Here is a 23,452-nt window from a genome sequence, read left to right on the forward strand (position 1 = left end):
TACTCTGACACACATGGGGATGCCATGAGTCGGAGTCGACTTGATAGCAACTTGTTTGGTTTTTTATTTATCATGCAGCATAGCCCCAGAAACAAAGCCAGCCACTCCATCTGAGACCCGGCCCAAGACACAGATGTCTGTTCTCCAGACTGGAGGGAAGAGCACCCAGCTGTTAGGCCGTAGACAGATGGCATATATGTCTTCAAAGTGGCACATGTTTAAGAGACTTCTGAGAGTAATTTTGACTCCAGGCAGCTTCTACCTAGTACACTGACTTTAGTGTCCAAGACTGATGTATGACAAAAGTTCACTAAATATCTGGGTTAGGAACATAGCCTGTAAACAGAAGCGGCATTCATATTGGCTCACTGAGTTTGGAGGGACTAAGAAAAAGGGATGTGTTAGTTATCTAGTGCTACTATAACAAATACCACAAGTGGATGACTTTGACAAACAGAGTTTATTCTCTTACAGTTTAGTTGGCTACAAGTCCAAATTCAGGGGAAGGCTTTCTCTGTCGGCTCTGGAGGAAGGTCCTTGTTATCAGTTTTCCCCTGGACCAGGAGCTTCTCCACGCAGGAATCCTGGTGCTGCTTTCTTGGTGGTATGAGGCCCCCCTGTCTCTCTGCTCCCTTCCCTTTTATATCTCAGAAGAAATTGGCTCAAAACACAATCCAATCTCATAGACTGAGTCCTGACTCATCAACACAACTGCCATTGCCATTGCCAAATCCCATTGACTCACACACCCCCCCCCCCCCGGCCCACTGCTGAGTTGAAATAGTGCCCTCTCTGCCTGTCTAGGCACTGTGCAAAGGGATGATCCTGCACAAAGTTGTTTCTGCCTGTTATTTTCTCCCCAGACAAATCTAGTGTGTTCTATACAGCAATCTGCTTTTCATGACTGTCTTCTGCTTATCTAAAGTTTTGGACTTAGATTTTTTTTTTGTGAATGACCATTTTCTGAAATAGTTTAGCTTGGCATCTGAATACCATGTAAAGTTAATTATGTTACAGGGAAAGCCCACTGCTGATTGAAATGAATGAAAAATTAAACATCTAAAATTCACTGCTAAACATCTCTTTATTGTTAAGAAAAAAAAGCCTGAGTAGTAGGTCATTTGGAATACCGTACAGGCACACATTTTAACTTCTGGGGATGAAATATGAAAAATTGCAACATGCTTTTAGTGTAAAAATCAATTTATTATACAACAATCATACAGAATGCTTTTTATCTATGAAGAAAAATGGCTTCTCCTGCCTCGCTGTCCATCCTAATCATGATACTATGTTCTTAAGATACAAGTACTTTCAAAGGAAAACCAAACCAAACCAAAACAAAAACTGATATCCGTATTTTCCAAATAAGCCTCCAGAAGCATTCATAAAAAGATACGGTAATACCGAAAAGAACTAATATGATCTCTTACACACTAAATGCTGTTCCGCCCATCACAGGAAATTCCATGTTGCCTTAAATAAAGTGAATACCTCTTTGATGGTGGTGGAGAGGACTTTATACTGTAATATACCTAAATAATTCAATATATAATTCTGATAGGTTGAAAAATTCTGTTTGATTCCAGTCAGTAAACATTCTGTTTTGTTAGTTTAAAAAAACTGGGAAAATTATTAACAGATACGCTTATAGTATTCATTTAAGTGTTTTCATTTTCATGAATAAGAGGAAATTGATTTGGGAAAAATGTTTTCCACTTTTATTTCTTTGCACATATTATACAGATTTGTAACTTTCTTTTACAGTTCTGTTTTAGGAAAATTACATTAAAATAAAACACTTGTTTTTTTAAAGTTGCAACACTTAATGACAGGATAAAATATTAACCTGATTCAGTTTTTGTGGCTAAGATTTCAAAGCTGTGTCTGTGTTTTTGCCAGCCCTTGAATACTTTAAAATTATATTTTTAACTAAGCTTCACTAGAATTAAAGACCAAATTGGAAATAAATTCCTGAAACCTCTAACTAAACCTCTAGCATTAACATGAAGGAATAAACTACCCAAGTTTTTCACTTTGATCCAAGGGGTTTCAAGGTGCCTTAACTTATAGCTGCTTGACTTCGTCATCTGCTGAAGGACGACCTTTGTTCCTTGCTAAACAGAAGGACATGAAGGCACCTGAAATGGCAGGTACAGTGCTGAACGGTGGGACTTGATGGCCTCATGACAATGAAGAATCATGTGAATACAATGAATGACCAGTCCTGTCTGTCTTCTCTCTCTCAAGTCGTTTTTCACTTGGAATGCACTTTGGTGATAGACTTTAGCCCACGCTTAAGACGTAAAACGGAACTAGAGTCTAGGTTCTCCACAGTCCAATCTGTGATTTGCCATATAGGAGCAAAAACAACCATCCTTGAAGCTAGCCTTTGTTTTAAAATGAATTGCTGGGAGAGAACAGTGTACTGACTGCAGTTATAAAGCAATGCAAGATGGCAGCATTACGCACCCCAGAGCAAGTCAGTTTTAGGAAACTGTTTAGAAGAAGAAATACAGGAGTGAGTGTGCATTAGACAGGAAGATGTATGTTCAGTAGAAACGGGTGAACTGTAGAGAAGGGGATACCACAGCTCATTCACCCTGGAGACTACAATAAGAGTTAGTCACCTTTCCAAAAGTCGGCCAGAATTCTGAGAAGGGTAGTTTACATGAATTAAAAGTTAGAGAAGGCAGTACAATCCTTTCTTTACAGGGCAAATAATTTTAAAACTACAGCTCAGAAAGAAAAATGTCAAGAAAGGCATCTCAAATCGACTGCAGTGTGTTAAGACAACGGGAGACACCTTTCTGATGCTTATACATTTGACGTTTGCACTCTGACCTCAAAGCTTACTTGAAAAAGCTAGGAAAGAAGATAAAGTGTCAAAGTTGGCAAGTCTCATTTTATAGGGTGTAAGTAAATATTCATCAGATCTTCAGAAAATGTTTCCACTCTTAATAAAATCTAACATAAATAATAGGGAGGGAGGAGATAGTCACTGCTCGGTTCTCAGTAGAGACAGCAACACCTGAGCAGGGAAGGGATGTGCTGCATTTGCCAAGTTGGCACTTTTCATTGTGGCTCATATCGCAGGGGTGAAATTTTCCCAGAGTGCTCCACCTTTTTTCTTCCTATTTTCAAAACTTAACCTGCAAACCAAGCTAGGCGGACAGAACGGGAGGTAGACGTGAATGTACGACTCACTGAGGAAACCATATTAAAACGGAGGCATTATTCCTATCCAAAGCCCCTGAGTTATGAGGATTTGGCAGAGGATGTTTTCTTTTTAGAAAAACGAATCTTGAAAATAAAAAATAAAAATTTTATCACCACATCACTAAGTTTAGAATCAGGAGTGGTTGTGGGAATTTGACAGACTCTGGCTGAAGAGTGAGTTTTGCTAGATTTTTCTGTCTTCTATTTATGATCCCATTTTAATATCTTCTGAGGTTGACTCCTAAAGGAACAGATGGACTGATTACGCACTGGCAATTATTGCTTAATATAGACTAGAACATACCCTGTATGTAGAAGATAATTAACATTTTGGTGTAAACATTTTAATCTGAACAAAACTCTTTATTTGAAGACTTCCTGTAGGGTGGGGGGACTTAGGACCTGTATAAGGCATCATAAAGAAAATTTTTGGTGAGGGGGTAAGGGTGTGTGGGAAGGTTGGGAGAGAGGAGCTGCACCAGTGATGAGGTCTGCAGAGTTCGGCATCATCTCAGTGCTGTCCAAAGCATTTCATTAACACGCTAACCTAATAGCAATATAGTAATACATTCTAGGTACAAATGCTTTATAAACTCAAAAGAAATTTGCAGACGCTAAAACATATATAACTTCCAATTCAGTCTGTGCTTGAAAACAAGCGAATCTGTCAGGCTATTTTATCTGCTTTTCCTGTTACTGTTTTTATTGCGCTTTCTTGCTCATCACTCCATTAGCTACTGCGAAGTAGGCTTTGGAAAAACCGTTTTTAACTTCTTTCTCTGCAGGCAGCGCTTCCACAACTTTCTTCATTGGCTTTTTGCGGTATGTCTGTTGGATGTGCACATTTTGAAGAGAAAAAAGAAAGAAAAAAGGATTCTTTAATGAGAATTAAATGTTGTCTTTAATGCTGCCTATAGTCTCAAACAACGCATGATTTCGTTGGGTACTGGCCTTTCTAATAAGAATTCTTGCTTGTTTGTAATATGATAATTTTTAAACCTCTGGTTAAAGATAAAAATAGGATAAAACCCAAGGCAAACGCACAGACTTCAGTGAAGGGTGGTTTCTCTCGTCTTATGGACTACTTAGGCTCCAATGGCATGTTATATGATCAGCATTTGAATTATTCTGCATTAGTCACTTGCTTGGGAAAGATTATAATTAAAAAAAAATTCAAGTGACAAAGCACTATTATTTTCAAAGTCCTAGTACCTGGTGCTGAAGAGGAAAATTAATAACAGACGTCTTCACTTTGATTTTAAGATTTTTCTTGTCCACAAAACCAAATATTAACCATAAAAAGCCTGACCTAAACTGCAAAAGCCTGTCAGAAACTGCTCTACAACAATGTAACTGTCTTATCCTGGTAGCAAGGAACAGCTGTCAAACCATTACCTCCTAATTTAAGCCTCAAAAAGCCTCCTGGCTGCAGGTGGGTGGAGACCCAAATTATCAACAGCCAGGCCAGAAGTGACCTGATGTCAGCTGATCTCAGTAAAGGGGAAAGGCAGGGTTCAATCAATCATGTTAAGATTAGCCAAAGGTTGATCATCTGTATTTCTCCCTCCTCTTCTCTTTATAAACCTTGGTAAAAGGTTAGCCTAACCACAGCAGGCCATAATCACAAAGGCCAACTTGTTTGTCAGAATCTAGAAAGCTTCAAACAATAGGAAACTACATTAAAGTAGCCAGACAGAGTGCTCTAACTGGTTCAATGGACAGTGGGTGTGCATACCAAAAACTAAATAACAATTTACCCCAGGAAGTGGTTAAAGATCTACCCGGTATTATGCCCAGCCCATGTAACAAATAATAAAAAAAAAAATCCATCATATGACTGACCCAGGACCTCTGAGGCAAGAAATGAATTGTTAGAAAAGAAAAACAAGAAAGGGTTACCCAATCATGATCTTAGTTCTTTGTAAGTAACTTACTCATAATGAATCAGCACCCATCAAAATTGTATAAAAAGCACTTATAGACCGTACTTCTTTGGATTTTAGTCTGCTTATATCCTGAGTGCTTACAGCAATTTCCCACCTCTGTTTTCTGATATGTCACAATAAAAATCTCTTTGTTGCAGAAGGCTTTGGTCAAAGTCGTTCCTCTACAACAGCCTCAGTGTACCTAGCTTCTTCTAGCCATTTGCTTTTTCTGGAATCAAAATGGTCTCCCTATATGCACATAGGATGACTGCTCAGAATAAGCCTTGTGTTCACATTTTGTTGAGTTTGGGTTATTTTTAACACTGGGATTCAGGATTGGTTTCGTTTTCTGAAGTCTTAAATTCTGGGAGCTGAGCAGGAAGCCTCATTTTTCCTTGGCTTCCCTCCTGAGCTTTTTTTTTTTAAGCAATAGTATCAACAGAGGTCAAGACTTGAAACTATAAATTCAGTTTACAAAGGACAAAGATTCAATCTGAACCAGCGTGTAGGATTAAAGCTTCCAGCGCCATTACCTACCCTGGCTCGGCTACCTGCTTCTCTTCAAGTTTTAACACCAAAAGGATTCCCTTAACACTCATATTTTTGTGGCTTTGTTTCTTTCCATCACTGCTTATTTCTCTAAAAGGAAACTTTTAACTCTTATAAAAGACAAAGCCTAGCCAGTCCAGTTTCAGAAATACAAGAGCTGAAAAGCTGTCAAAAGCTTTGTTCCCACAGTTGTACTTTGTATAAAACCACCATGGATGAACTTTCAGCAGATGCAAAAGAAAAAATAAGAAAGCACTTCCTTGTTTGTCTGAAGAAGAAAATACAGCTGAATACAATTTCCAAAGTCCTGTTTTGAAAATGAATGTACTCATTTTTTTCATGAAGAGTTCTATTTCCCCAGCCCTCAAAGGAGAGCAATTTAAAATCTACAACCATCTGATGTCTGTGTGCTGCTATTGCTTTCTTCAGTTCTTGTACAATAAAGTCAATTTAAGACTGCATTTTGAAACTCTCTTCATGTAAATTGTTAATTAAAAAGGAAATGACCCTTGATAAAAGAAAAGTAAATGTGACCTTCCCACACTGGTTTGTCGAAAGGAATTTTTTCTGAATAAGCAGTGAGTCTCTAGCATCACACAGTAGCTGCTATGGGAGTAAGTTTTTTAAATATTAATTAAGCCCATGGTTTTTTTTTTCCATTCATATAAATTTCCTCGATCTGTCTTACTATACACGGTGTTTAACTTTGAGATGTTAGCCTTTGGTTCCATGATGTAAATACATAATGCAAACTGAGAACTGCATGTCTGACCCAATGGTATATTTGATAAATCTTTATGCACTGAATAATGTTTAAAAGAATACACACTAAACTATTAACAGTGGTTATCCTTTGAGGGGGAAGCCCTGGGGAAAGGACATAGGATTGCCAGTTTCACTTCTTACTTTATGCACCTCTGTTATTTTAGTTGTCAAGAAGCAGAAGATCCTGCAGGACCGGGCAACGTTTGTTCTGTTATACATAAGATCGCCATGAGTCACAGCTGACTCAACGGCACCTAACAACTATAATTTTTAATCAGTAAAATTAAACAAATACGTAATGCAAAAGTACATAATCTCTTGTTAGACCAATGAATATTTGCACTTCACTTACCTGGACATAAAAATTCAAGAACAGGATGACTAAGGTAAGCATGTAGGAAGACTGGAAAATGAGACACCCGAAGGGGAAGCCACAGGGCCTGACAACAGCGCTCATGGTGTGCGTGATGGTGAGCACAAACTGGACCTGGGGGAGCGATGGAGAGCGTCACTAGGAGGGGACCCTGGGCTGGGCTCTTGCAGCCACATAACCATTCTGAACTTTTGTAACAATTTAGAAATCAACTACCATTATGCCATACATTTTGCAGGAATGAAACAAACACAAAAACACTGAAGGCAGCCCACTATTCTATCCATACAGCTTATTTGAAATTATAGTAGTATGTAGAAATGCCCATTATAAATTTCATGGGAAAGTAGAGGTTAAAATGATTTAAGTAAAAATGATTTAAATAGGTAAAAATAGATTTTAAAATGTATTCATCTCCATTTCAAAATAAGGCACATCTTATTACAGTAGTCCACCCTTAACCGTGGGGGATACGTTTGTGCCTGAAACCACAGATAGGACCGAACCCTGTATATACTATGTTTTGTCCTATATGCACATACCTATGACAAAGTTGACTTTATAAGTTAGGTACAATAAGAGATTAACAACAATAACTGATAATAAAATAGAACAATTGTAACAATATTCTGTAATAAAAGTTATGTGAATGTGGTCCCTGGGCTGGACGGTGTGAGATGTCATCACGCTACATTTAACATTTTGGGACCACGGTTGACCACAGGTAACTGAAACCGTGGCTAGCAAAGCCACGCATGGGGTGGGGGGACACCAGTATCCACAAAGGACACTTTCATACACAAAGTTTAATTCTTAAAAGGCCAGTTTTAGAGAAAAATAGGCAGCCTTTATCACACATAGAAAAGCTCTGACTTCTAAGAAGATTGAGATTTCTGCTTCCTCTCCCCCATCCTTGAGAATATTTAGATGTTTCCCAGGGAGAAGAATTGAAAGAAAGGTTAACATACCAGTTGAGCCTGTGTGAGATATTTCTTCCACCAGAGATACTTGTGCATAGATGGAAACACAGAAAGTCCATAGTAGGAATACATGAGAATGTGGATGAAACTGTTCAGTGTTGGTCCAAAGAAACCTATAAAAGAATGGTGTGAAAATTACTAGTCGTTGAAAAAGAGGGATTGTCCATTCTTCTCTGCCAAATGAGGTTCTTCCTGTGCATCGCAGCTGAAAATGGATAAACAAACATGGCACTATCATATAGCAAAGCCATGCTGATTGATATACTCTCCCTGAAGACTGTGCTGTTACTCCAGGATTCAGCAAAAACTCCCCAGATAGGACTAAACTGGGGATGGTTTTTCAGTCAGAATGCCAGCCAAACAGTTAATTCCTGATTTGCAAAGGTTTCACTGTCTCTTTAACTGTCACTACTATCAGCTAATCAGAGGAGAGAGAGAGGGGAAAATGTTTAAAGCTAGTGGCTAACTTTCTCTGAGGGAGAACTGCCTTCTCTTTAGTAGAGCCTTTACTGAGCCATTTTAACTATATAGAGATAGCTTTCAGTACTTGGCTGAACAGGGTACTAGAGAGGCAAAGAAATGTTACTCTTCATAATTAAGTAATTAAATTCTACTGGAAAGGGACCTAGGGACCAGGAGATGCTGAGGAAGCTGAGAGAACTTGGGAGAGAAAGAAGGACCAGGAAGATGGCGGGAGGCTGGGACTGAGAAAGACTGGCCAGTGAGGCCTTCTCAGTGGCCAGTCCCCCTCATGGACTTGTAGGAAAAGGATACCTAAAAGCCAATTTTAGGATATTTGCTGCTCTGAACTGTGCTGTACCACCACCCTTCCCCTGTCCCCGGCCGCCATCTTCATTAAAAGTCTCCACTAGAACTGCTGTCAGTACTGGTTGAGGACACCAAGAAGAAAGGGCTAGGTTCTATACTGGACCAACTGAGAGTCATATGTGAGAGACGGGTTACTTGTTGGAAATATGGAACTCACTGTTTTGAGGATGAAATAATATACTGTACAGTTCTTAGAACAGTGTGTGGCTCAAAGTGTTAGCTTGGGATCTGTGTTGCTGTTCTATGGGCCATCAATCCTATGGTGGAAGAGACTGTGGAGTCAGAAGACCACTAGTTAGCCATGACACCTTGGGTACGTTACTTTTCCTTGGTGAATTTTTCTCATCTGTAAAATGGCTATCATAATAACAACAAAAAACCCCAAACCTGTTGCCATCGAGTTGATTCCGACTCACAGTGACCCTACAGGACAGAGTAGAACTGCCCTATAGGGTTTCTGTGCAGTGGCTGGTGGATTCAAACTTCCAACGTTTTGGTTTACAGCTGAGCTCTTAACCACTGTGCCACCAGGGCTCCAACAGTAACAATAACTACCTCCAAAGGTTGTGACAGGATTAACCCAGGTAACGTAAAACTACATCAACTAAAAAGCACTGCACATATGCTGGTCAACTAATTTAAATTCTCTAGCTTAGTTTTCTAATCTTGGATTAGGTATCTGGATAGATAAATACAAATCAATGACTAATAAACAAAAGGTACCATACTATGCATGTAGTAAGTGCTTAACAAATACTGGCTGGAGTAAGCTGTTAAGGCACTTGAGTTTATATGAAAGCACATAGTACTTTTTTCACAGGAATCCTGTATATGTCTACATAGTGATTACTTGAGACTGAGTTTTACATGCTTAATGATCTGTAATGAAACTGTTGACTATCATAAAAACTACTTAGCCTTAATAGTTTTCCTTTGATATTATCAATTAGTCTTCCTTCCTTAACTCAAGAAACTGAATTCTGCACTTATATAAAAGACAAGAAAAAAGCAAATGCATAGAGACCAAACTTTATTAGTGGTTACTAGGGGTGACAGGGAGGGGATAAGAGGGGCTAACAGTGACGGAAAAAAATCACATTGGTTAAGGGTTAAGGTTGCACAGCCAATTATTGTAATTGCTGTCAATAAGTTGTATACCTGTAAAAAACTGAACTGGTAAAAGTTGTGTAATAGCTATATATACAATGATGACAAAAAGAAAAAAAAAAGAGTAGCTCTGAGGTTGCTTATGTACAACCAAATACCTCATGGGTTTCTAGGTTTGGAGGTTTAGGGTCATGGTTTCATGGGATATCCCAGTTAATTGGCCTAATATTGTATTTAGTGCTTCTGTTCTACCTCCTCGTTCACTGCATAGTGCCTGGGGTCTTAAAAGCTGACAAGTGGCCATCCAAGGCACAACAATTGGTCTCTATTCACACGGAGCAGCAAAGGAAGGAGTGAGGAATAGGAGGAATATATGGAATGTGTTGGTAAATGAGTCTATGAACAACTGCCTCCTTTTCCATCAGACCAGAAGAACTGGATAGTGCCCAGCTACCAGTACTGAACATTAGATCAACCATTCCATAGATGAATCCTGATCAAAGGGGGAAAATACAGAACAGAATTTAAAATTCTCATGGACTCTACACTTTCTAGAGCCACGGTGGGTGAATAAACCCCTGAAACTATTTCCCTGAGGTAACCTTTGAACCTTGAACCAAAACTATCCCCTGAAGTCTTCTTAAAACCAAATAATAGTTTAACTTAACTAGTAAAAAAGGTCTGCCTTGATTAAGCATTATGCTCTTTTTAGAACTATCTGTATGGGATCAAACTGACAATAACAACTCGAAAGACCGGATGGGAATCTTAAGAGGCAATGGGTTTATGTTAACAAGAGAAGGAGGTTGAGAATGGTTGTAGAACTCGAAGAACATAATCAGTGTCACTAAATTGTACATGTAGAAACTGTGACTGATGTATGGTTTGTGTGTATTCTCAACAACAACAAAATAAATAAAATTTAGGAAGAAAGAAAGAAAAAAAAAAAGCCTGGATTCTGTCACAGTTTAGGAGAGGTGCAAAAAGCATCTCTCCCTGCCCACTTCACTCCTGCCAGTTTCCTTCTTCACACTGTGGTTTTAACTGCACTTTCACAAGTACTGGTCTACTCTGAACAGACTACTCTGAGTAGACCAGTACCTGTGAAAGTGCAGTTAAAACCTTAGAGTTTTTCCTAGTGTCATCTCTACAAGATTCTAAATCCTAGGATGAACTCATTTTGACTTAAGTTTTACCTGTTCTGACTTTCCACAGAATATTCTGGAATTCTTGGTTTGAGACAAATACCCAACAGAAAGTACAGCTCTCTCTAGCTCCCTGTTTCTCAAACTGCAGGTTGTAACTGACAGATTAGTGAACTGTGAAATTACAATGTAGCAAGTTGTCACTAGCTTTCAAAAAAGATGAAATAGAATTAAACAACAACAACAACAACAAAAACCCCACCAGAGTGCATCACACAGAGCCAGGGTAAATCCTGTTTCATGAAACTTCTGTTTTGTACAAAACATACACATTATGAATGAGTACACTGGGTTGTCATATAAAATATACTTCTTACTGCAGTTCTCTAAAAAAACTTGAAAGCCACTGCTCTGGTGGATCACACAGAGACATACACAAGATCTCCACATGATGTTCCACAGGAGACTGGAAAAGTAACACAGTCACTTACTTTGTCCACAAGGTATCCAGTTCAGGACACACCACCAGATGTTAAACATAGAGGCATGGTGATATACGTGGAGAAAAGTTATCTGACTGGTTTTTTTCCGCAAAACAAAGAAAATTGTGTCCAGGAACTCTATTAACTTGGAGAAGTAGTACCACCATAACACTTTGGCTACCTATAAGAATTTTAAAAAGAAAAAAAAAAGTGATAAATAAAGATGTTCCGCGTGCCCGTCCCTCTGTGTTTCGATCTCCACCTGTGCCTTGCTGGTGTGCACTTGCTCCTGATACTGGAAAAGCCTCTTCCCTGCTCTCTCTGCCACTGGTCTCCTTACTGGGGGCAATCCACCCCACTGTAACGAAGGATGAGTTACCTTTCTCAAATACCTATCTGATCCAGTTAATCTTCCGCATCTACAGAACTAAGTCTTGATGACTTGCTTGAGTACGTGGCATTTCACTGTCCTGTGCTGGCTGATATTTCCACCATGATTCTCTGAGCACACCGCCAACGTATCCTGAGTGCTAGTGGGATGGCCTGTGTACGCTTCCTCGTGCACCTGTTGCCCTTTCTCTCCATGTCCAACAGTCCTTTCCCACTTCATGTCTGGCGAATTGCCAGCCATCCTTTTATACCCTTTCTCTGGAGTTTTACCTAACTCGTTCAACTGCTTCTTCATTTGTGTTCCCAAGTTAACTATGCACCCATTGTCAACAGCCATACTACAGTGTAGTCAGTGCCATGGATCTGCCCCTCCCAAAGACAGCGTCACGGAAAGGCAGAGACTGTCTCCTACCTTTGCTCACTGCTCAGCGCTGAACAGGAGACCATAACTGTTCGTTACACTCAACTGTGATTTTTCTCTACTACCACGTACCTATTATCTATGTGTTATCTGTAAGCATTATACTAACCAAGGAGTCTGAGTTCTTCTTTTATATATCTTCCTTGGATGGCAAGATTAAACGTCCAGATGATCTTCATCCCTAACAGTGGTCGGTCATGATTAGCACCTCATTTCCCTTCTAAGTCCCTCCTACAGTCTCATCTACACGGAAACACTTCTTCAGTTAAAGGCGCTGTGTTTTTGGCACAAACACTGAAAAGATGCTTTTGGAGACATTATATAATGTTGTTGTTGTTAGGTGCCGCGCACGTGGATCCTGACTCATACCTGAAATTACAGTACAAAGGTCTACTGTCTGCCTCCCAAGCAGATAATCATAAGGTGTCGTGTGAAGTATCCATCAATGTTTGATGGAATAATTATCCTTCAAAAGCATTAACCAATCAATCAATCAATCAATCACAATAATGACCTTTAGAGAACTGTATGGTAACCCAAGTGTGCTGGTCTGTGATAATGGATTATAAATACACCAGGTATACAGAAATCTATATATATCTTACTTTATTTGTATTATACCTTTTTAAAAATGTACACCTTAATAAGGATTTTAATAAAAAAGGTTTCTACCATCTCTCTTAGTAATAACCCATGTTTTTTATGGAACTTTTCAAACATTCACCTGTTTGAAACCCTGTGGTATGTACCTCTGAACTTTAAAAAAATTTAGTAATATTCCAATCTAGTCTCATCAATCCTATTTCCTACCACTGTTTTTTGGAGAGGGGAGGAACGTACAGTATTATAAGCAAATCCAAGGTACCATATTATTTCACATAAAAATATTTCTGATCAGGAAACATTTTTGTTGTTTTAACATAGCTAAAATGCCATTATCTTGCCTAATAAAATTAATGATTCATTAACATCATCTAATAACCCAGGCCATGTTCAAATTTCCCTGAGTGTCTTGAAAATGTCTTTTTATAACTGACTTGTTTAAATCAGGATCCAAACAAAGTCACCTTGCATTTGCTTAAGTCTTTTTTATAAATTTTTTTTTATTGTGGTAAGATATATATAATACTTGCCAATTCAGAGTCCTAAGTCTCTTTTAACCAGTAACAGTACCCTCTCCTTCCTCCTGCTTTTTTCACATCTTTTATTTCTGGGAGAAACTAGATCAACTGTCTAGAATTGGAGTATTAGGGATTTGGATGATGGTTTCTTTGCAGTGTCATTTAACTTGCTTCTCTAACCCCCACATTTACTGTAATAGCAGTGAGGTTAAGGATCTTGGGTTTGGTGGTGCACTGGTTAAAGCACTCGGCTCTGCAGGAGACAGATGTGGCAGTCAGCTTCCATAAAGATTACAGCCTTGAAAACCTTGTGGGGCAGTTCTCTGTCCTACAGGGTCACTTTGTGTCGGAACTGACTTGTCGGCAATGGGTTTCTTTCGGTTTGGCGGCGCAACAATTAAGCGTTGGGCTGCTAACCAAAAGGCTGGAGGTTCCGAACGTGCCCAGCAGCTCCAGAGAAGAAAGACTTGGCAATCTGCTCCTGTAAAGATTACAGCTTGGGAAATCTTATGGGGCAGCTCTACTCTGTTACATGGGGTTGCCATGAGTCAAAATCGATTTGACAGCAGCTAACAACAGCAGCAGCAGTTAGATTCAGGTTTAATATTTTTTGGCAAGAACATTTCAGAGGTGGTGCTGTGTGCTTCGTGTTGCGCCACATCAGGAGTTACATAAATCCTAGTGGTTCTGCTTTAATACGAAGCTTGAACAGTGAGTTCCAGGTGTTAGCAGCCTAACCAAGCCTTGTGAACTCTCCAATCAGCTTCTACCCAACAGTTTTATCGCTTACAGATGACTGCTGCCTAGATCCATTGTTTCACTAGGAGTTGCAAAATGGGCTTTTCTAATTCTCCTGTGGCTTACTCATTTCTTGGGGGGCATTCTCTTCTGTAGAGAAGGACTCTCCCTCTTCATACATTTGGTTACTTTGAAATTCACATATGAAAAGCGAGATAAACGTTTAATTCTTCCCCTTTGTTTTTATTTTTTAGAATAATGCTTTAGTACCCTAGAAATCATTAAAAGGTGATGAGATTCTTTCAGTATCATTTTAAATTCATGGCTTTTTATATATTTAATATGTTTCAACCCATTCTAGTCACTATTCTTTTTGATACTCCAATTTTCCTGCCTTTCTCCACTGGGAGTCCTCTCTGGGTCATGACCCTAGAAGTCTTGGATAGCTTCCTTGCTTTCTGGCACAAGATGTCCTGGCTCATCTTACACATTTCCTGTCCCAAGCCCAGAATCCACCAAATTCTCTAAAGAACTTTGAATTCCTTCTGGTATAAAATTATATTTAGAGACCACAATCTGGGTTTTCATTGCTCATTGCCACTGGGTTACCACTGACTAAGCAGACCTATTCTGTGGATAGTTTCAAAGTAAGTTTTTTGTTTTTAAGAAAGAATAAAGTTAATTCTAATATTTTCCATTTGAACTTTCAATTACAGGGTTTTAGTTTAACTTCTTTATTTTTGTTTTGCTTATTACTAATAGACTATTTTTTCAAGCAATTTTAGGTTTGTAGACCACTGGGTAGCTAGTACAGCGAGCTCCCATAGGCTCCCTCTACCCCCCTCACAGTTTCCCTGTTACCATCCTGCATTAGTGTGGTATACCTGCCACAACTGATGAACCCGTGCTGACACACTGTGATTACCTAAAGCCCACAGTTCACATCAGAGTTCATTCCCTGTGTATGCACCATTACAGTGTCATACAGGAGCGTTTCACCGCCTTAAAAATCCCATGCGCCACCTGTTCATCCCTACCCCCTCTCCCCCACTCCTGGCAACCACTAATCTTTTTACTTTCTCTACAGTTTTGACTTTTCCAGAAAGTCCTATAGTCGGAACATAGCGATGTAGCCTTTTCAGACTGGCTTCTTTCACTTCACAGTCCGCACTTAAGGTTGTTCCATGTCTTTCTGTGGCTGGATAGCTCATGTCTTTCTACTGCTGAAAAATCTCCACTGTATGGATGCATCACAGTTTATCCACTTTTTTTTTCTAATTTTATTGTGTTTTAGGTGAAAGTTTATAGCGCAAATAAACTTTTCATTAAAAAATTCATACACAAATTATTTTGTGAGTTGGCTGCAATCCCTGCAATGTGTCAGCCCTTCCCCTTTCCCTTTACACCCGGGGTTCCCCGTGTCCATTCAGCCAGGGTTCCTGTCCTTTCCTGCTTTCTCGTCTTTGCTTTTGGGCAGGTGTTGCCCATCCGGTCTTCTATACTTGGTTAAACTAAGAAGCACGTTCCTCACGTCTGTTATTATTTGCTTTATAAGCCTATCTAATCTTTGGCTGAAAGGTGGACTTCAGGAGTTTGCTTCAGTTCTGAGTTAGCAGGGGGTCCGGTGACTAGAGTCTTGGTGGTTCTTCCAGTCTTCTGTCAGACCAGTAAGTCTGGTCTTTTTTTGTGAATTTGATTTTTGTTCTACATTCTTCTCCCGCTCTGTCCAGAACCCTCTATTGTGGTTCCTGTCAGAGTGGTTGGTGGTGGTAGCCAGGCACCATCTAGTTCTTCTGGGTTCAGGCTGGTGGAGGCTGTGGCTCATGTGGTCCATAAGTCCTTTGGACTAATATTTTCCCTGTGTCTTTGGTTTTTTTCATTCTCCTTTGCTCCGAATGTGATGGAACCAATAGATATATTTTAGACGGCCACTCTCAAGCTTTTAAAACCCCAGAGGCACTTACCAAAGTAGGATGTAGAACATTTTCTTTTATGACCTGTTGCGCAAACTGACCTAGATATCTCCTGAGACCATGGTCCCCAGCCCTCAGACCCAGTAACTCAAGGTGTTTCGATGTGTCTAGGAACCTTCTATGGCTTTGCCTTGGTCAAGTTGGGCTGACTTCCCCTACACTGTGTGTTGTCTTTCCCTTCACCAAAGTTAACACTTGTCTACTACCTAGTTAGTGATTTCCCCTCCTTCATTAACTTCTTTATGTTTAAGTGCTGTATCTTTTCTTCTGTGTTTCAAATATGAATTCTGAATGAGATTAACAATACTATATACTTACTTTATCTTACAGTGTACCTGTAACAGTCTCAAAAAAGCAATACCCATATTATTATTAACGATAGCAACAAAAAATTACTGAATGTTAAGATATAGCCCACTAGGGGGGATGTCCAGTCAAATACTCCTTTAAAGTCAGTTGAAACAATGCTTCTTATAGATCTTGTAGAGATCTTCTTCATTCCACTTTGTAGAGCCATGGTTTATCCAGTCTGCTGCCTAAAGATGGACGTCTGGAAAACCCATTTTTGGTATCAATCATTTCAGTTAGAGCAGGAACCCCTTCTTATCCAATCCCAGCTCCCTGCTCCTATCTGGAAGGAGAAAGCCTTCTCCCCTTCCCAGTGAGAACCGGTTATCAGGGTTGCTGCTAATGGCTCACCCGGATGTCAGCGTCCCCTGCACTGGTAAGATCCTGGCACTGTAAGTTGTAGCCTCCTTCCCAGCTGGAGAGAATGAGCTGCCCAGGAAACAAGAAAGGAAGAAATCAACACAAGGATTTGGACACAAATCGAATCTCCCGTTCATGTTTCTGATCCGCATCTACTCAAGGTTTGAACAGAACCCTCCCAGAATTTGACTTGATCCTGTCTTCAAACACATAGTATCAAAGGATCTAATTCTTGCTGCTGAACTGAAATCAACAGTTATTCTCCTTAAGTAATGCATGTTTACATAAATATAGTGCAGAATTAATTGAATGTAAAGAAATGTGCAGAAATGACACTAAAATTTGAGTAATATTTTATATTGGCTTATAATATATAAATATCTTATTTGATCATCTCAATTTTATGAAACAGGTATTTATTGCCATTTTATACATATAAAAATCAGGGCTCAGAAAGGTTCCTAAACTACGTTCCTTCATTGTATTTTTTGCTTGATAACTAAACACTCATTTCCCCTTTACTCTTAAAAACCAAAAAGCTCTCTAAAATCCGTGCCTTTTTTTTTTTTATCATCTTTGTACCTATAGCTCCTCGCCCAATGCCTGGCACACAGTAAGCCCTCAATACACATTTGAGGAGTAAATGATTTTCTCAAGATGGTTAGAAAATGGTAGAACAATGACTAGGGTTTAGACCTTCTGATTCCTCATCTAGCATTCTATCTATCCACAGTATCATGAGAAGATGAACATTTTATTCTATGAAAAAATACGAAAGTACTCTTCTCCCTTCTTTCTCATTGTTATTGTAGGAACTTAAAATTCTAGAGAATAAGGCATTTGGCGTTGATTGCCATCAGGTACTATGTGCAAAAAGCCCACTATTTTCTGCTGTCTGTCAGATGTATAAAGTAGAGCTCTGCTAAAGTGCATACACAGAGCAGTGACAGACGGGTGTTAGTTAAACATGAAAAAGAAATCAACTGAAAAATACCATTTACAGTATTCTAGAACCCTTGTGAGTATTCCCTCCACTGTCCTGATCTATTTCTTTTTCCTTCTAACAAAGGCACCTTTCAGTTAACATCATAATTGAAGATAATCAGAATGAACTAATCTAGTAGGAAAAAAAAGCATGCATTTTCCTAATGGGCCCTATTACAAACCAAGTCATCCCCCACTTCCCTGAGGAGCCTTAAACTCTGGGTTCTCCAGTGGGAACCACTGCAGGCTAGGGGGGTACCTAGGAATACCCTCAAATCTATGTAAATTTTTGAGTGTTAGTGTATTTTTTCAAAATAAGAAAGCTGTTGAACTTTCTGCAGAAAAATGAATTAAAAACCTTTATGGCCGGGCTGCAGTTCTGGAGTAAGGGGCTCTAGTCTCTACTTTGTATGCTGAAAATACAGAGGCAGAGGAACCCCTGAGCATGGAGACAGGGCAGGTCCTTGGTCTCCCTGCAGCATTTCCTGCTTTAGTCAGGTGTGTCCCAGCCGTCTCCATCTCTGTGGCACCTCTGCAGAACAACTTGACAGTTTAGTAACTGAAGGGCAGAATTAAGCATGAAGCTAAGGGAGGCCCTGCCTGTCTCACCCTGGACCACCCCTAATCCCATAGCCGGGCTGATGTGCATAAATCATCCAATCTATGTGTTGAAGAGTAGGAAATAAATAGCCTTCAAGAGATGTGGCCTAAATCACTCCAAAATATATCCACCAGCCTGTCCCTGTCTCTACCATCTAATCCAAGCCACTACCATCTGTGCCTGCAGTACTGGAATTCTCTCCCAACTAGACCGGTTTGCTTCCATCCTTGCTCCCAGCTCATTCTTGATAGTGTGGGTAGCAGCCAGAGTGATCCACTTAACTACAGACAGAGTGACAGAGCTGTAACTCAAATTCTGTGTCCACAACACTGAAGGAATACCAGCTGGGTATTAGAGGTGCTGAGGCAGATATACCTTCAGGCTGGCTCCTCTCATGCAGCTGCTACTTCTGACAACAAGGCAGGGAAGAGTGTCTTTTCCTTCGCTGTATATGGAAATTAACCCTGTAAATTGCTATCTATCTTGCAAGTTGACTTAGGAGGGAGTGAACTAAAATTCGCCTTCTAGAGAACTTAAAATAAAAATCATCCTTCCAGCATGGCTTTCCTGACCCCAAATTCCATCTCCTGCACTCTGACAAGGCCTAAAATCCCATTATCAGAGTTTCAGCACATTCTTTTAAGGCAATGTCTATTATCTACTATTGGAATGGTGCATATTAGAATAATTCACAAAATAAACTTTATAGGTGAGAGAACCTACATTTTAAGGTAAGGATTGATTTTCTTTTAGAATTCAAGTATACCAGGAAGAGAGTTTATACTTGTGCCATTAACAGACACTTATACCTTGTAGGAACGATTTTATTTTAACTTTTCCCTAAGAAAGATTCTGGTAGGTTTTTGTTCTCTTTGTCTCTCTCCTGCTCTCATTCTCTTTCTTTGCTAGCAGAGGCTCATTTAACATGTTTAGATTTCTGCTGTATTACAGTAAAATACCTTTGGTTTTATAGGCAGGGCAATTGTTACTTTGTCGTAAAATTACTTGGGCTTGGTGCCTTACAAAGGATGGGAAGTACATGATGTCACGTGGGCGGCTAGAGCCAAGCTGCAATGCCACTCAGACCTCCCGAGCTCAGTCCTGAGAAACCGCTCTGCCATTGCCATGGTGGTCCAAAGATACAGGGATCTACTTTAAGGGGACATATATTTGCATTTTAGTCAAACTAACTGTGTCTAATGTTTAAGTCAATTTAAAAATTACTGTTACTAAACAGCTGTCTATTCTCAGGCAAATGTGTAACATTTCCAAGGCTCACTGTCATAATCTGTACAAGGAGAGAACTGTAACACAGGATCTTTAAAGGCCCTTTCTGATCTCAATTGTAATTCTAAATTACAATGAAAAAGACTAAACATCTCAGAGGAAATTCAAGTTAGAGATAAGGTCTTCCAGGCTTCCTGAAGGCATAAAACCAAACAATGAAACAAGTCCTTGAGGTCTTGAATGGTTTTGATAGCAACCTTGGATAGTTCAGGTATGCTAAATTCACTTACTCCTAAGAGTTGCCCAGTTACTGGCTTGGAGCCACATAAACACTAACCTCTGCCAGCATATATACAGAGAGAAGTGTGATTCCAAGGTTATACAAGGTGAGGATACCCCTGAGAGAAAGAGCAGGTCTGTTCTTCATGTATCTGTTGCCCAACCATATGGAAAGCAGGTACATGACAGTAAGCAAAAGGGTAGGTAGGTAAGAGTCCAACATGAACCATCCTCTGACTCGAGAATCTGAAAAGAAACACAGTCGTGAAAATCCTGAATAATAACAATTGTGTTCAGTCTGTAAAATACCGTCACGTGTATTTTATTTGTACGTACCAAACACAACAGGAACAAATATGGCACATCATTAAGTAAACTGGGTTTAGGTTGTAGGAGTTCAGAGGAAGAACAATGGTGTTGGGGGCGGGGGGCCGCTGGGATAATTAAGGAAGGTTTTGTGGAGCAAACAGGGCTTGACGGAACACAGACAAGGAAAGAAATAAAAGGTGGGAAATGACAGGTCTTGAAGGTCTACTTTGGAACAGTTACTGTGTTCATTCTAACTGAGTTCATATGAAGTAAGTAGCTGCTCTGACGCTCTTTTCTTGTTCTCCTCGGCACTCCCACAGCAGTCTCAGTCTGTCTTCTTGAGCTAGCCTGCCCTGTCTACCAGCAGTCTCTCTTTAAACTGCACCGCCCTACAGATGGCGCGCCACTTCTACAAGAAAAGTGTCTTCTCATGTTTTACCTGTCCAGTCGCTGACACTGTAAAGTTCTTCTGTTTGTGGCAGAGATGGAAAGGTGAGAACGGAGGGCCTGTCTTCACTCATGTGATTCACAGGTAGGACAGGTCATACATCCAGCTATGCACTTGTCATAAACATGTGTCAGTCTCTGTATGTCCATCCTCAAACCAATCTCATCCTTTAACGCCCAGATGAAGACCCCACCTTCTGAAGGGAGCCACTTTCTACTGCTCCTTCATAACTACAGCTCCTCATTTGCATAGCAAAATAAAAATGGCCATTTTACACTTTATTATAACTAACATTTACTGAGCACTGTGCCAGGACCTGTTCTAAAGCTTTTTCCATGTGTTAACTTATTTAATTCTCAAAGCAACCCTGTTATATAGGTGATAGTATTATCCCAAGGAGCCCTGGTGGCACAGTGGTTAAGGCGCTCAGCTGCTAACTGAAAGGTTGGCGGTTCGAACCTACCAGCTGCTCTGCGGGAGAAAGATGTGGCAGCCGTAAAAGTTTACAGCCTTGGAAACTCTAAGGGGCGATTCTGCTCTGTCCTACAGGGTCACTATGAGTCAGAATTGACTTGATGGCAGTGGGTTTCATTTATTATTACCCCCAGTTTACATGTGAGAAACCCTGAGCCACAGAGAATAAAAATTAAATAACTTGGTAATAAAAAGGTAAATAAAGGTAAACACAAAATAACAATTGTGTTCAGTCTGTATTTTGATGTTATTTTGATGATGTTGTGGGTTGAATTGTGTTCCCCTAAAAGATATGCTGAAGCCCTAAGCCCTAGTACATGTGAACATGCCTTGTTTGGAAATTGGGTCTTTACAGATGTGAGCAAGTTGAGATGAGGTTATGCTGGCTTAGGGTGGGCCCCAAATCCCATGACTGCTGTCTTTATAAGACAGGACATAGAAAGTTCTAGAACACCATATGAAAACACAGGCAGAGGTTAGAGCATTGCCCCTACATGTCAAGGAGTGCCAGCAACCACCAGAAGCTAGAAGAGAGGCATGAAACAGATTCTCTCACAGAATCTTACAGAATTGTGAGAGAATAAATATCTGTTGTTTTGAGCCACCCAGTTTGTGGTACGTTGTTACAGCAGCCCTGGGAAGCTCATACACATGGTTTCGTGCTTAACTGCTTCCCAGCAGTTTCAGATGTGTCAGCTTTACCTCCTCAACTAGAGTGTACACGCCAGGACACAGAGATTAGGTCTTATGTTTCGTCTGTCTCGCTTATGACATACCTACTTGGCACCGAGGTGAGAGGAAACATTCGTTAAATGGAGTCAAGAGCATGTTGTAAAACCAATACAACACATAAGCTTTTCTTTTTCTTTTGTCATGGACCTGTAAATGTTGGCTGCAGTTGTCAAGGACGATCAGAATTGTTCCATCCATAATATGGGAGCAAATACTTGCAATGACACTTATCTTTGGGATTTGAAAATTGTTTGCTCTGCCTGTGTGTCAGGCATGTGCCCAGAACAATATCCCTTGATGGTTCTAGTATCACATAGGTAAAATCAGAAAACATTGGCAGCCACCTAGAGGTTTACTTTTCTCACTTTTAAGAAGGAGAGAATGATTCCTGGCCTAGGTGCTAGAAATCCTGTCACTGAGGAGGTCCTCTGATTTGGTTATTAACTGTCAATTTTACAATCTTCTTCCTACAAGGAAACTTCCACAAAAACGACCAGCTGAGTAAACAACTACAATCCCATCGTTAATTGATCCCATATCTGCATAATTCCAGATCTCACATGACCTTACTGATGGCAAAGTTCAGTCTGAACTCAGCTTAGAGATATTGTTGTTTAACTCTCTAATGGAAAGCCAAATTCACAAAGAAATGACAGTTCCTCCATGTATCCTGCATGCCTAAGTTACAGGGTGATGCCTGCTACACCAGGCCATTCTCTTTCCTACCCACTAGAGCTTATAAGGTAGAGAAAATATTAGCATAGATTACCAAAGTAATCTCTGTCTACTTCCCAGAACATCATGACAATAAAATGAAAAAAACAAAAAAGCTATGTGGAAGTATTTAAAAAAAATAAACTTTATCATTACTGAGCATCGTTATATTAAAACTATATTAAAAAAAAACCATTCACTTGGAATAGTTTATGGAGCCTGTCTTGAAACTGGAGAATGGTCTCCACGACCCTAAGTCTCTATGCGAGTCTGTTTGATGATTCTGAGAAACAGGAAAAACTCATTCACAACATCACACTCGACAAACCAACAACAACAACAAAAAAAACCAAAGCCATTGCTGTCGAGTCAATTCTGACTCATAGCGACCCTACAGCACAGAGTAGAAGTGCCCCACACAGTTTCCAAGGAGAGCCTGGTGGATTTGAACTGCCAACCTTTTGGTCAGCAGCCGTAGCTCTAACCACCAAGGTTTTCATAGTGATTAGGAAATAACCTGAAAAGAATTACGGATTTTGCACACTTTTGTGAACCAGCTAGGCTCAAAGTAAAATGAGACATGTGGTCTAGAATCTGTTCATTTATTTGTAAGATATATGGGTGGTACCCCGCCATGCGTCTGTCAGTTTGTCATACCATGGGGGCTTGCGTGTTGCTGTGATGCCGGAAGCTATGCCACCGGTATTCAGATACCAGCAGGGTCACCCATGGAGGACAGGTTTCAGCTGAGCTTCCAGACTAAGACAGACTAGGATGAAGGACCCGGCAGTCTACTTCTGAAAAGCATTAGCCAGTGAAAACCTTATGAATAGCAGTGGAACACTGACTGATAAAGTGCTGGAAGATGAGCCCCCCAGGTTGGAAGACACTCAAAACATGACTGGGGAAGAGCTGCCTCCTCAAAGTAGAGTCGACCTTAATGACGTGGATGGAGTAAAG

General features: G+C 40.0%; 1 protein-coding gene across 1 annotated transcript in view; it reads right to left on the reverse strand.

Annotated features, from left to right (window-relative positions):
- Positions 1-1,769: 1,769 nt before the first annotated feature.
- ELOVL2 (ELOVL fatty acid elongase 2) overlaps positions 1,770-23,452 on the reverse strand; it is a 90,666-nt gene continuing 68,983 nt past the window's right edge. Inside the window, exons 3-8 of the mRNA XM_049883604.1 lie at positions 19,874-20,061; positions 16,716-16,793; positions 11,383-11,554; positions 7,800-7,924; positions 6,811-6,945; positions 1,770-4,047 (exon numbers count right to left, since the gene is read on the reverse strand). Coding sequence (XP_049739561.1) covers positions 3,922-4,047; positions 6,811-6,945; positions 7,800-7,924; positions 11,383-11,554; positions 16,716-16,793; positions 19,874-20,061 — 824 coding nt within the window. The 3' untranslated portion in view covers positions 1,770-3,921. The remainder of the gene's footprint in view (positions 4,048-6,810; positions 6,946-7,799; positions 7,925-11,382; positions 11,555-16,715; positions 16,794-19,873; positions 20,062-23,452) is intronic.

The sequence above is a fragment of the Elephas maximus genome, chromosome 1 (assembly GCF_024166365.1).
Source record: "Elephas maximus indicus isolate mEleMax1 chromosome 1, mEleMax1 primary haplotype, whole genome shotgun sequence".
In the NCBI taxonomy this organism is placed as follows: Eukaryota; Metazoa; Chordata; class Mammalia; order Proboscidea; family Elephantidae; genus Elephas; species Elephas maximus.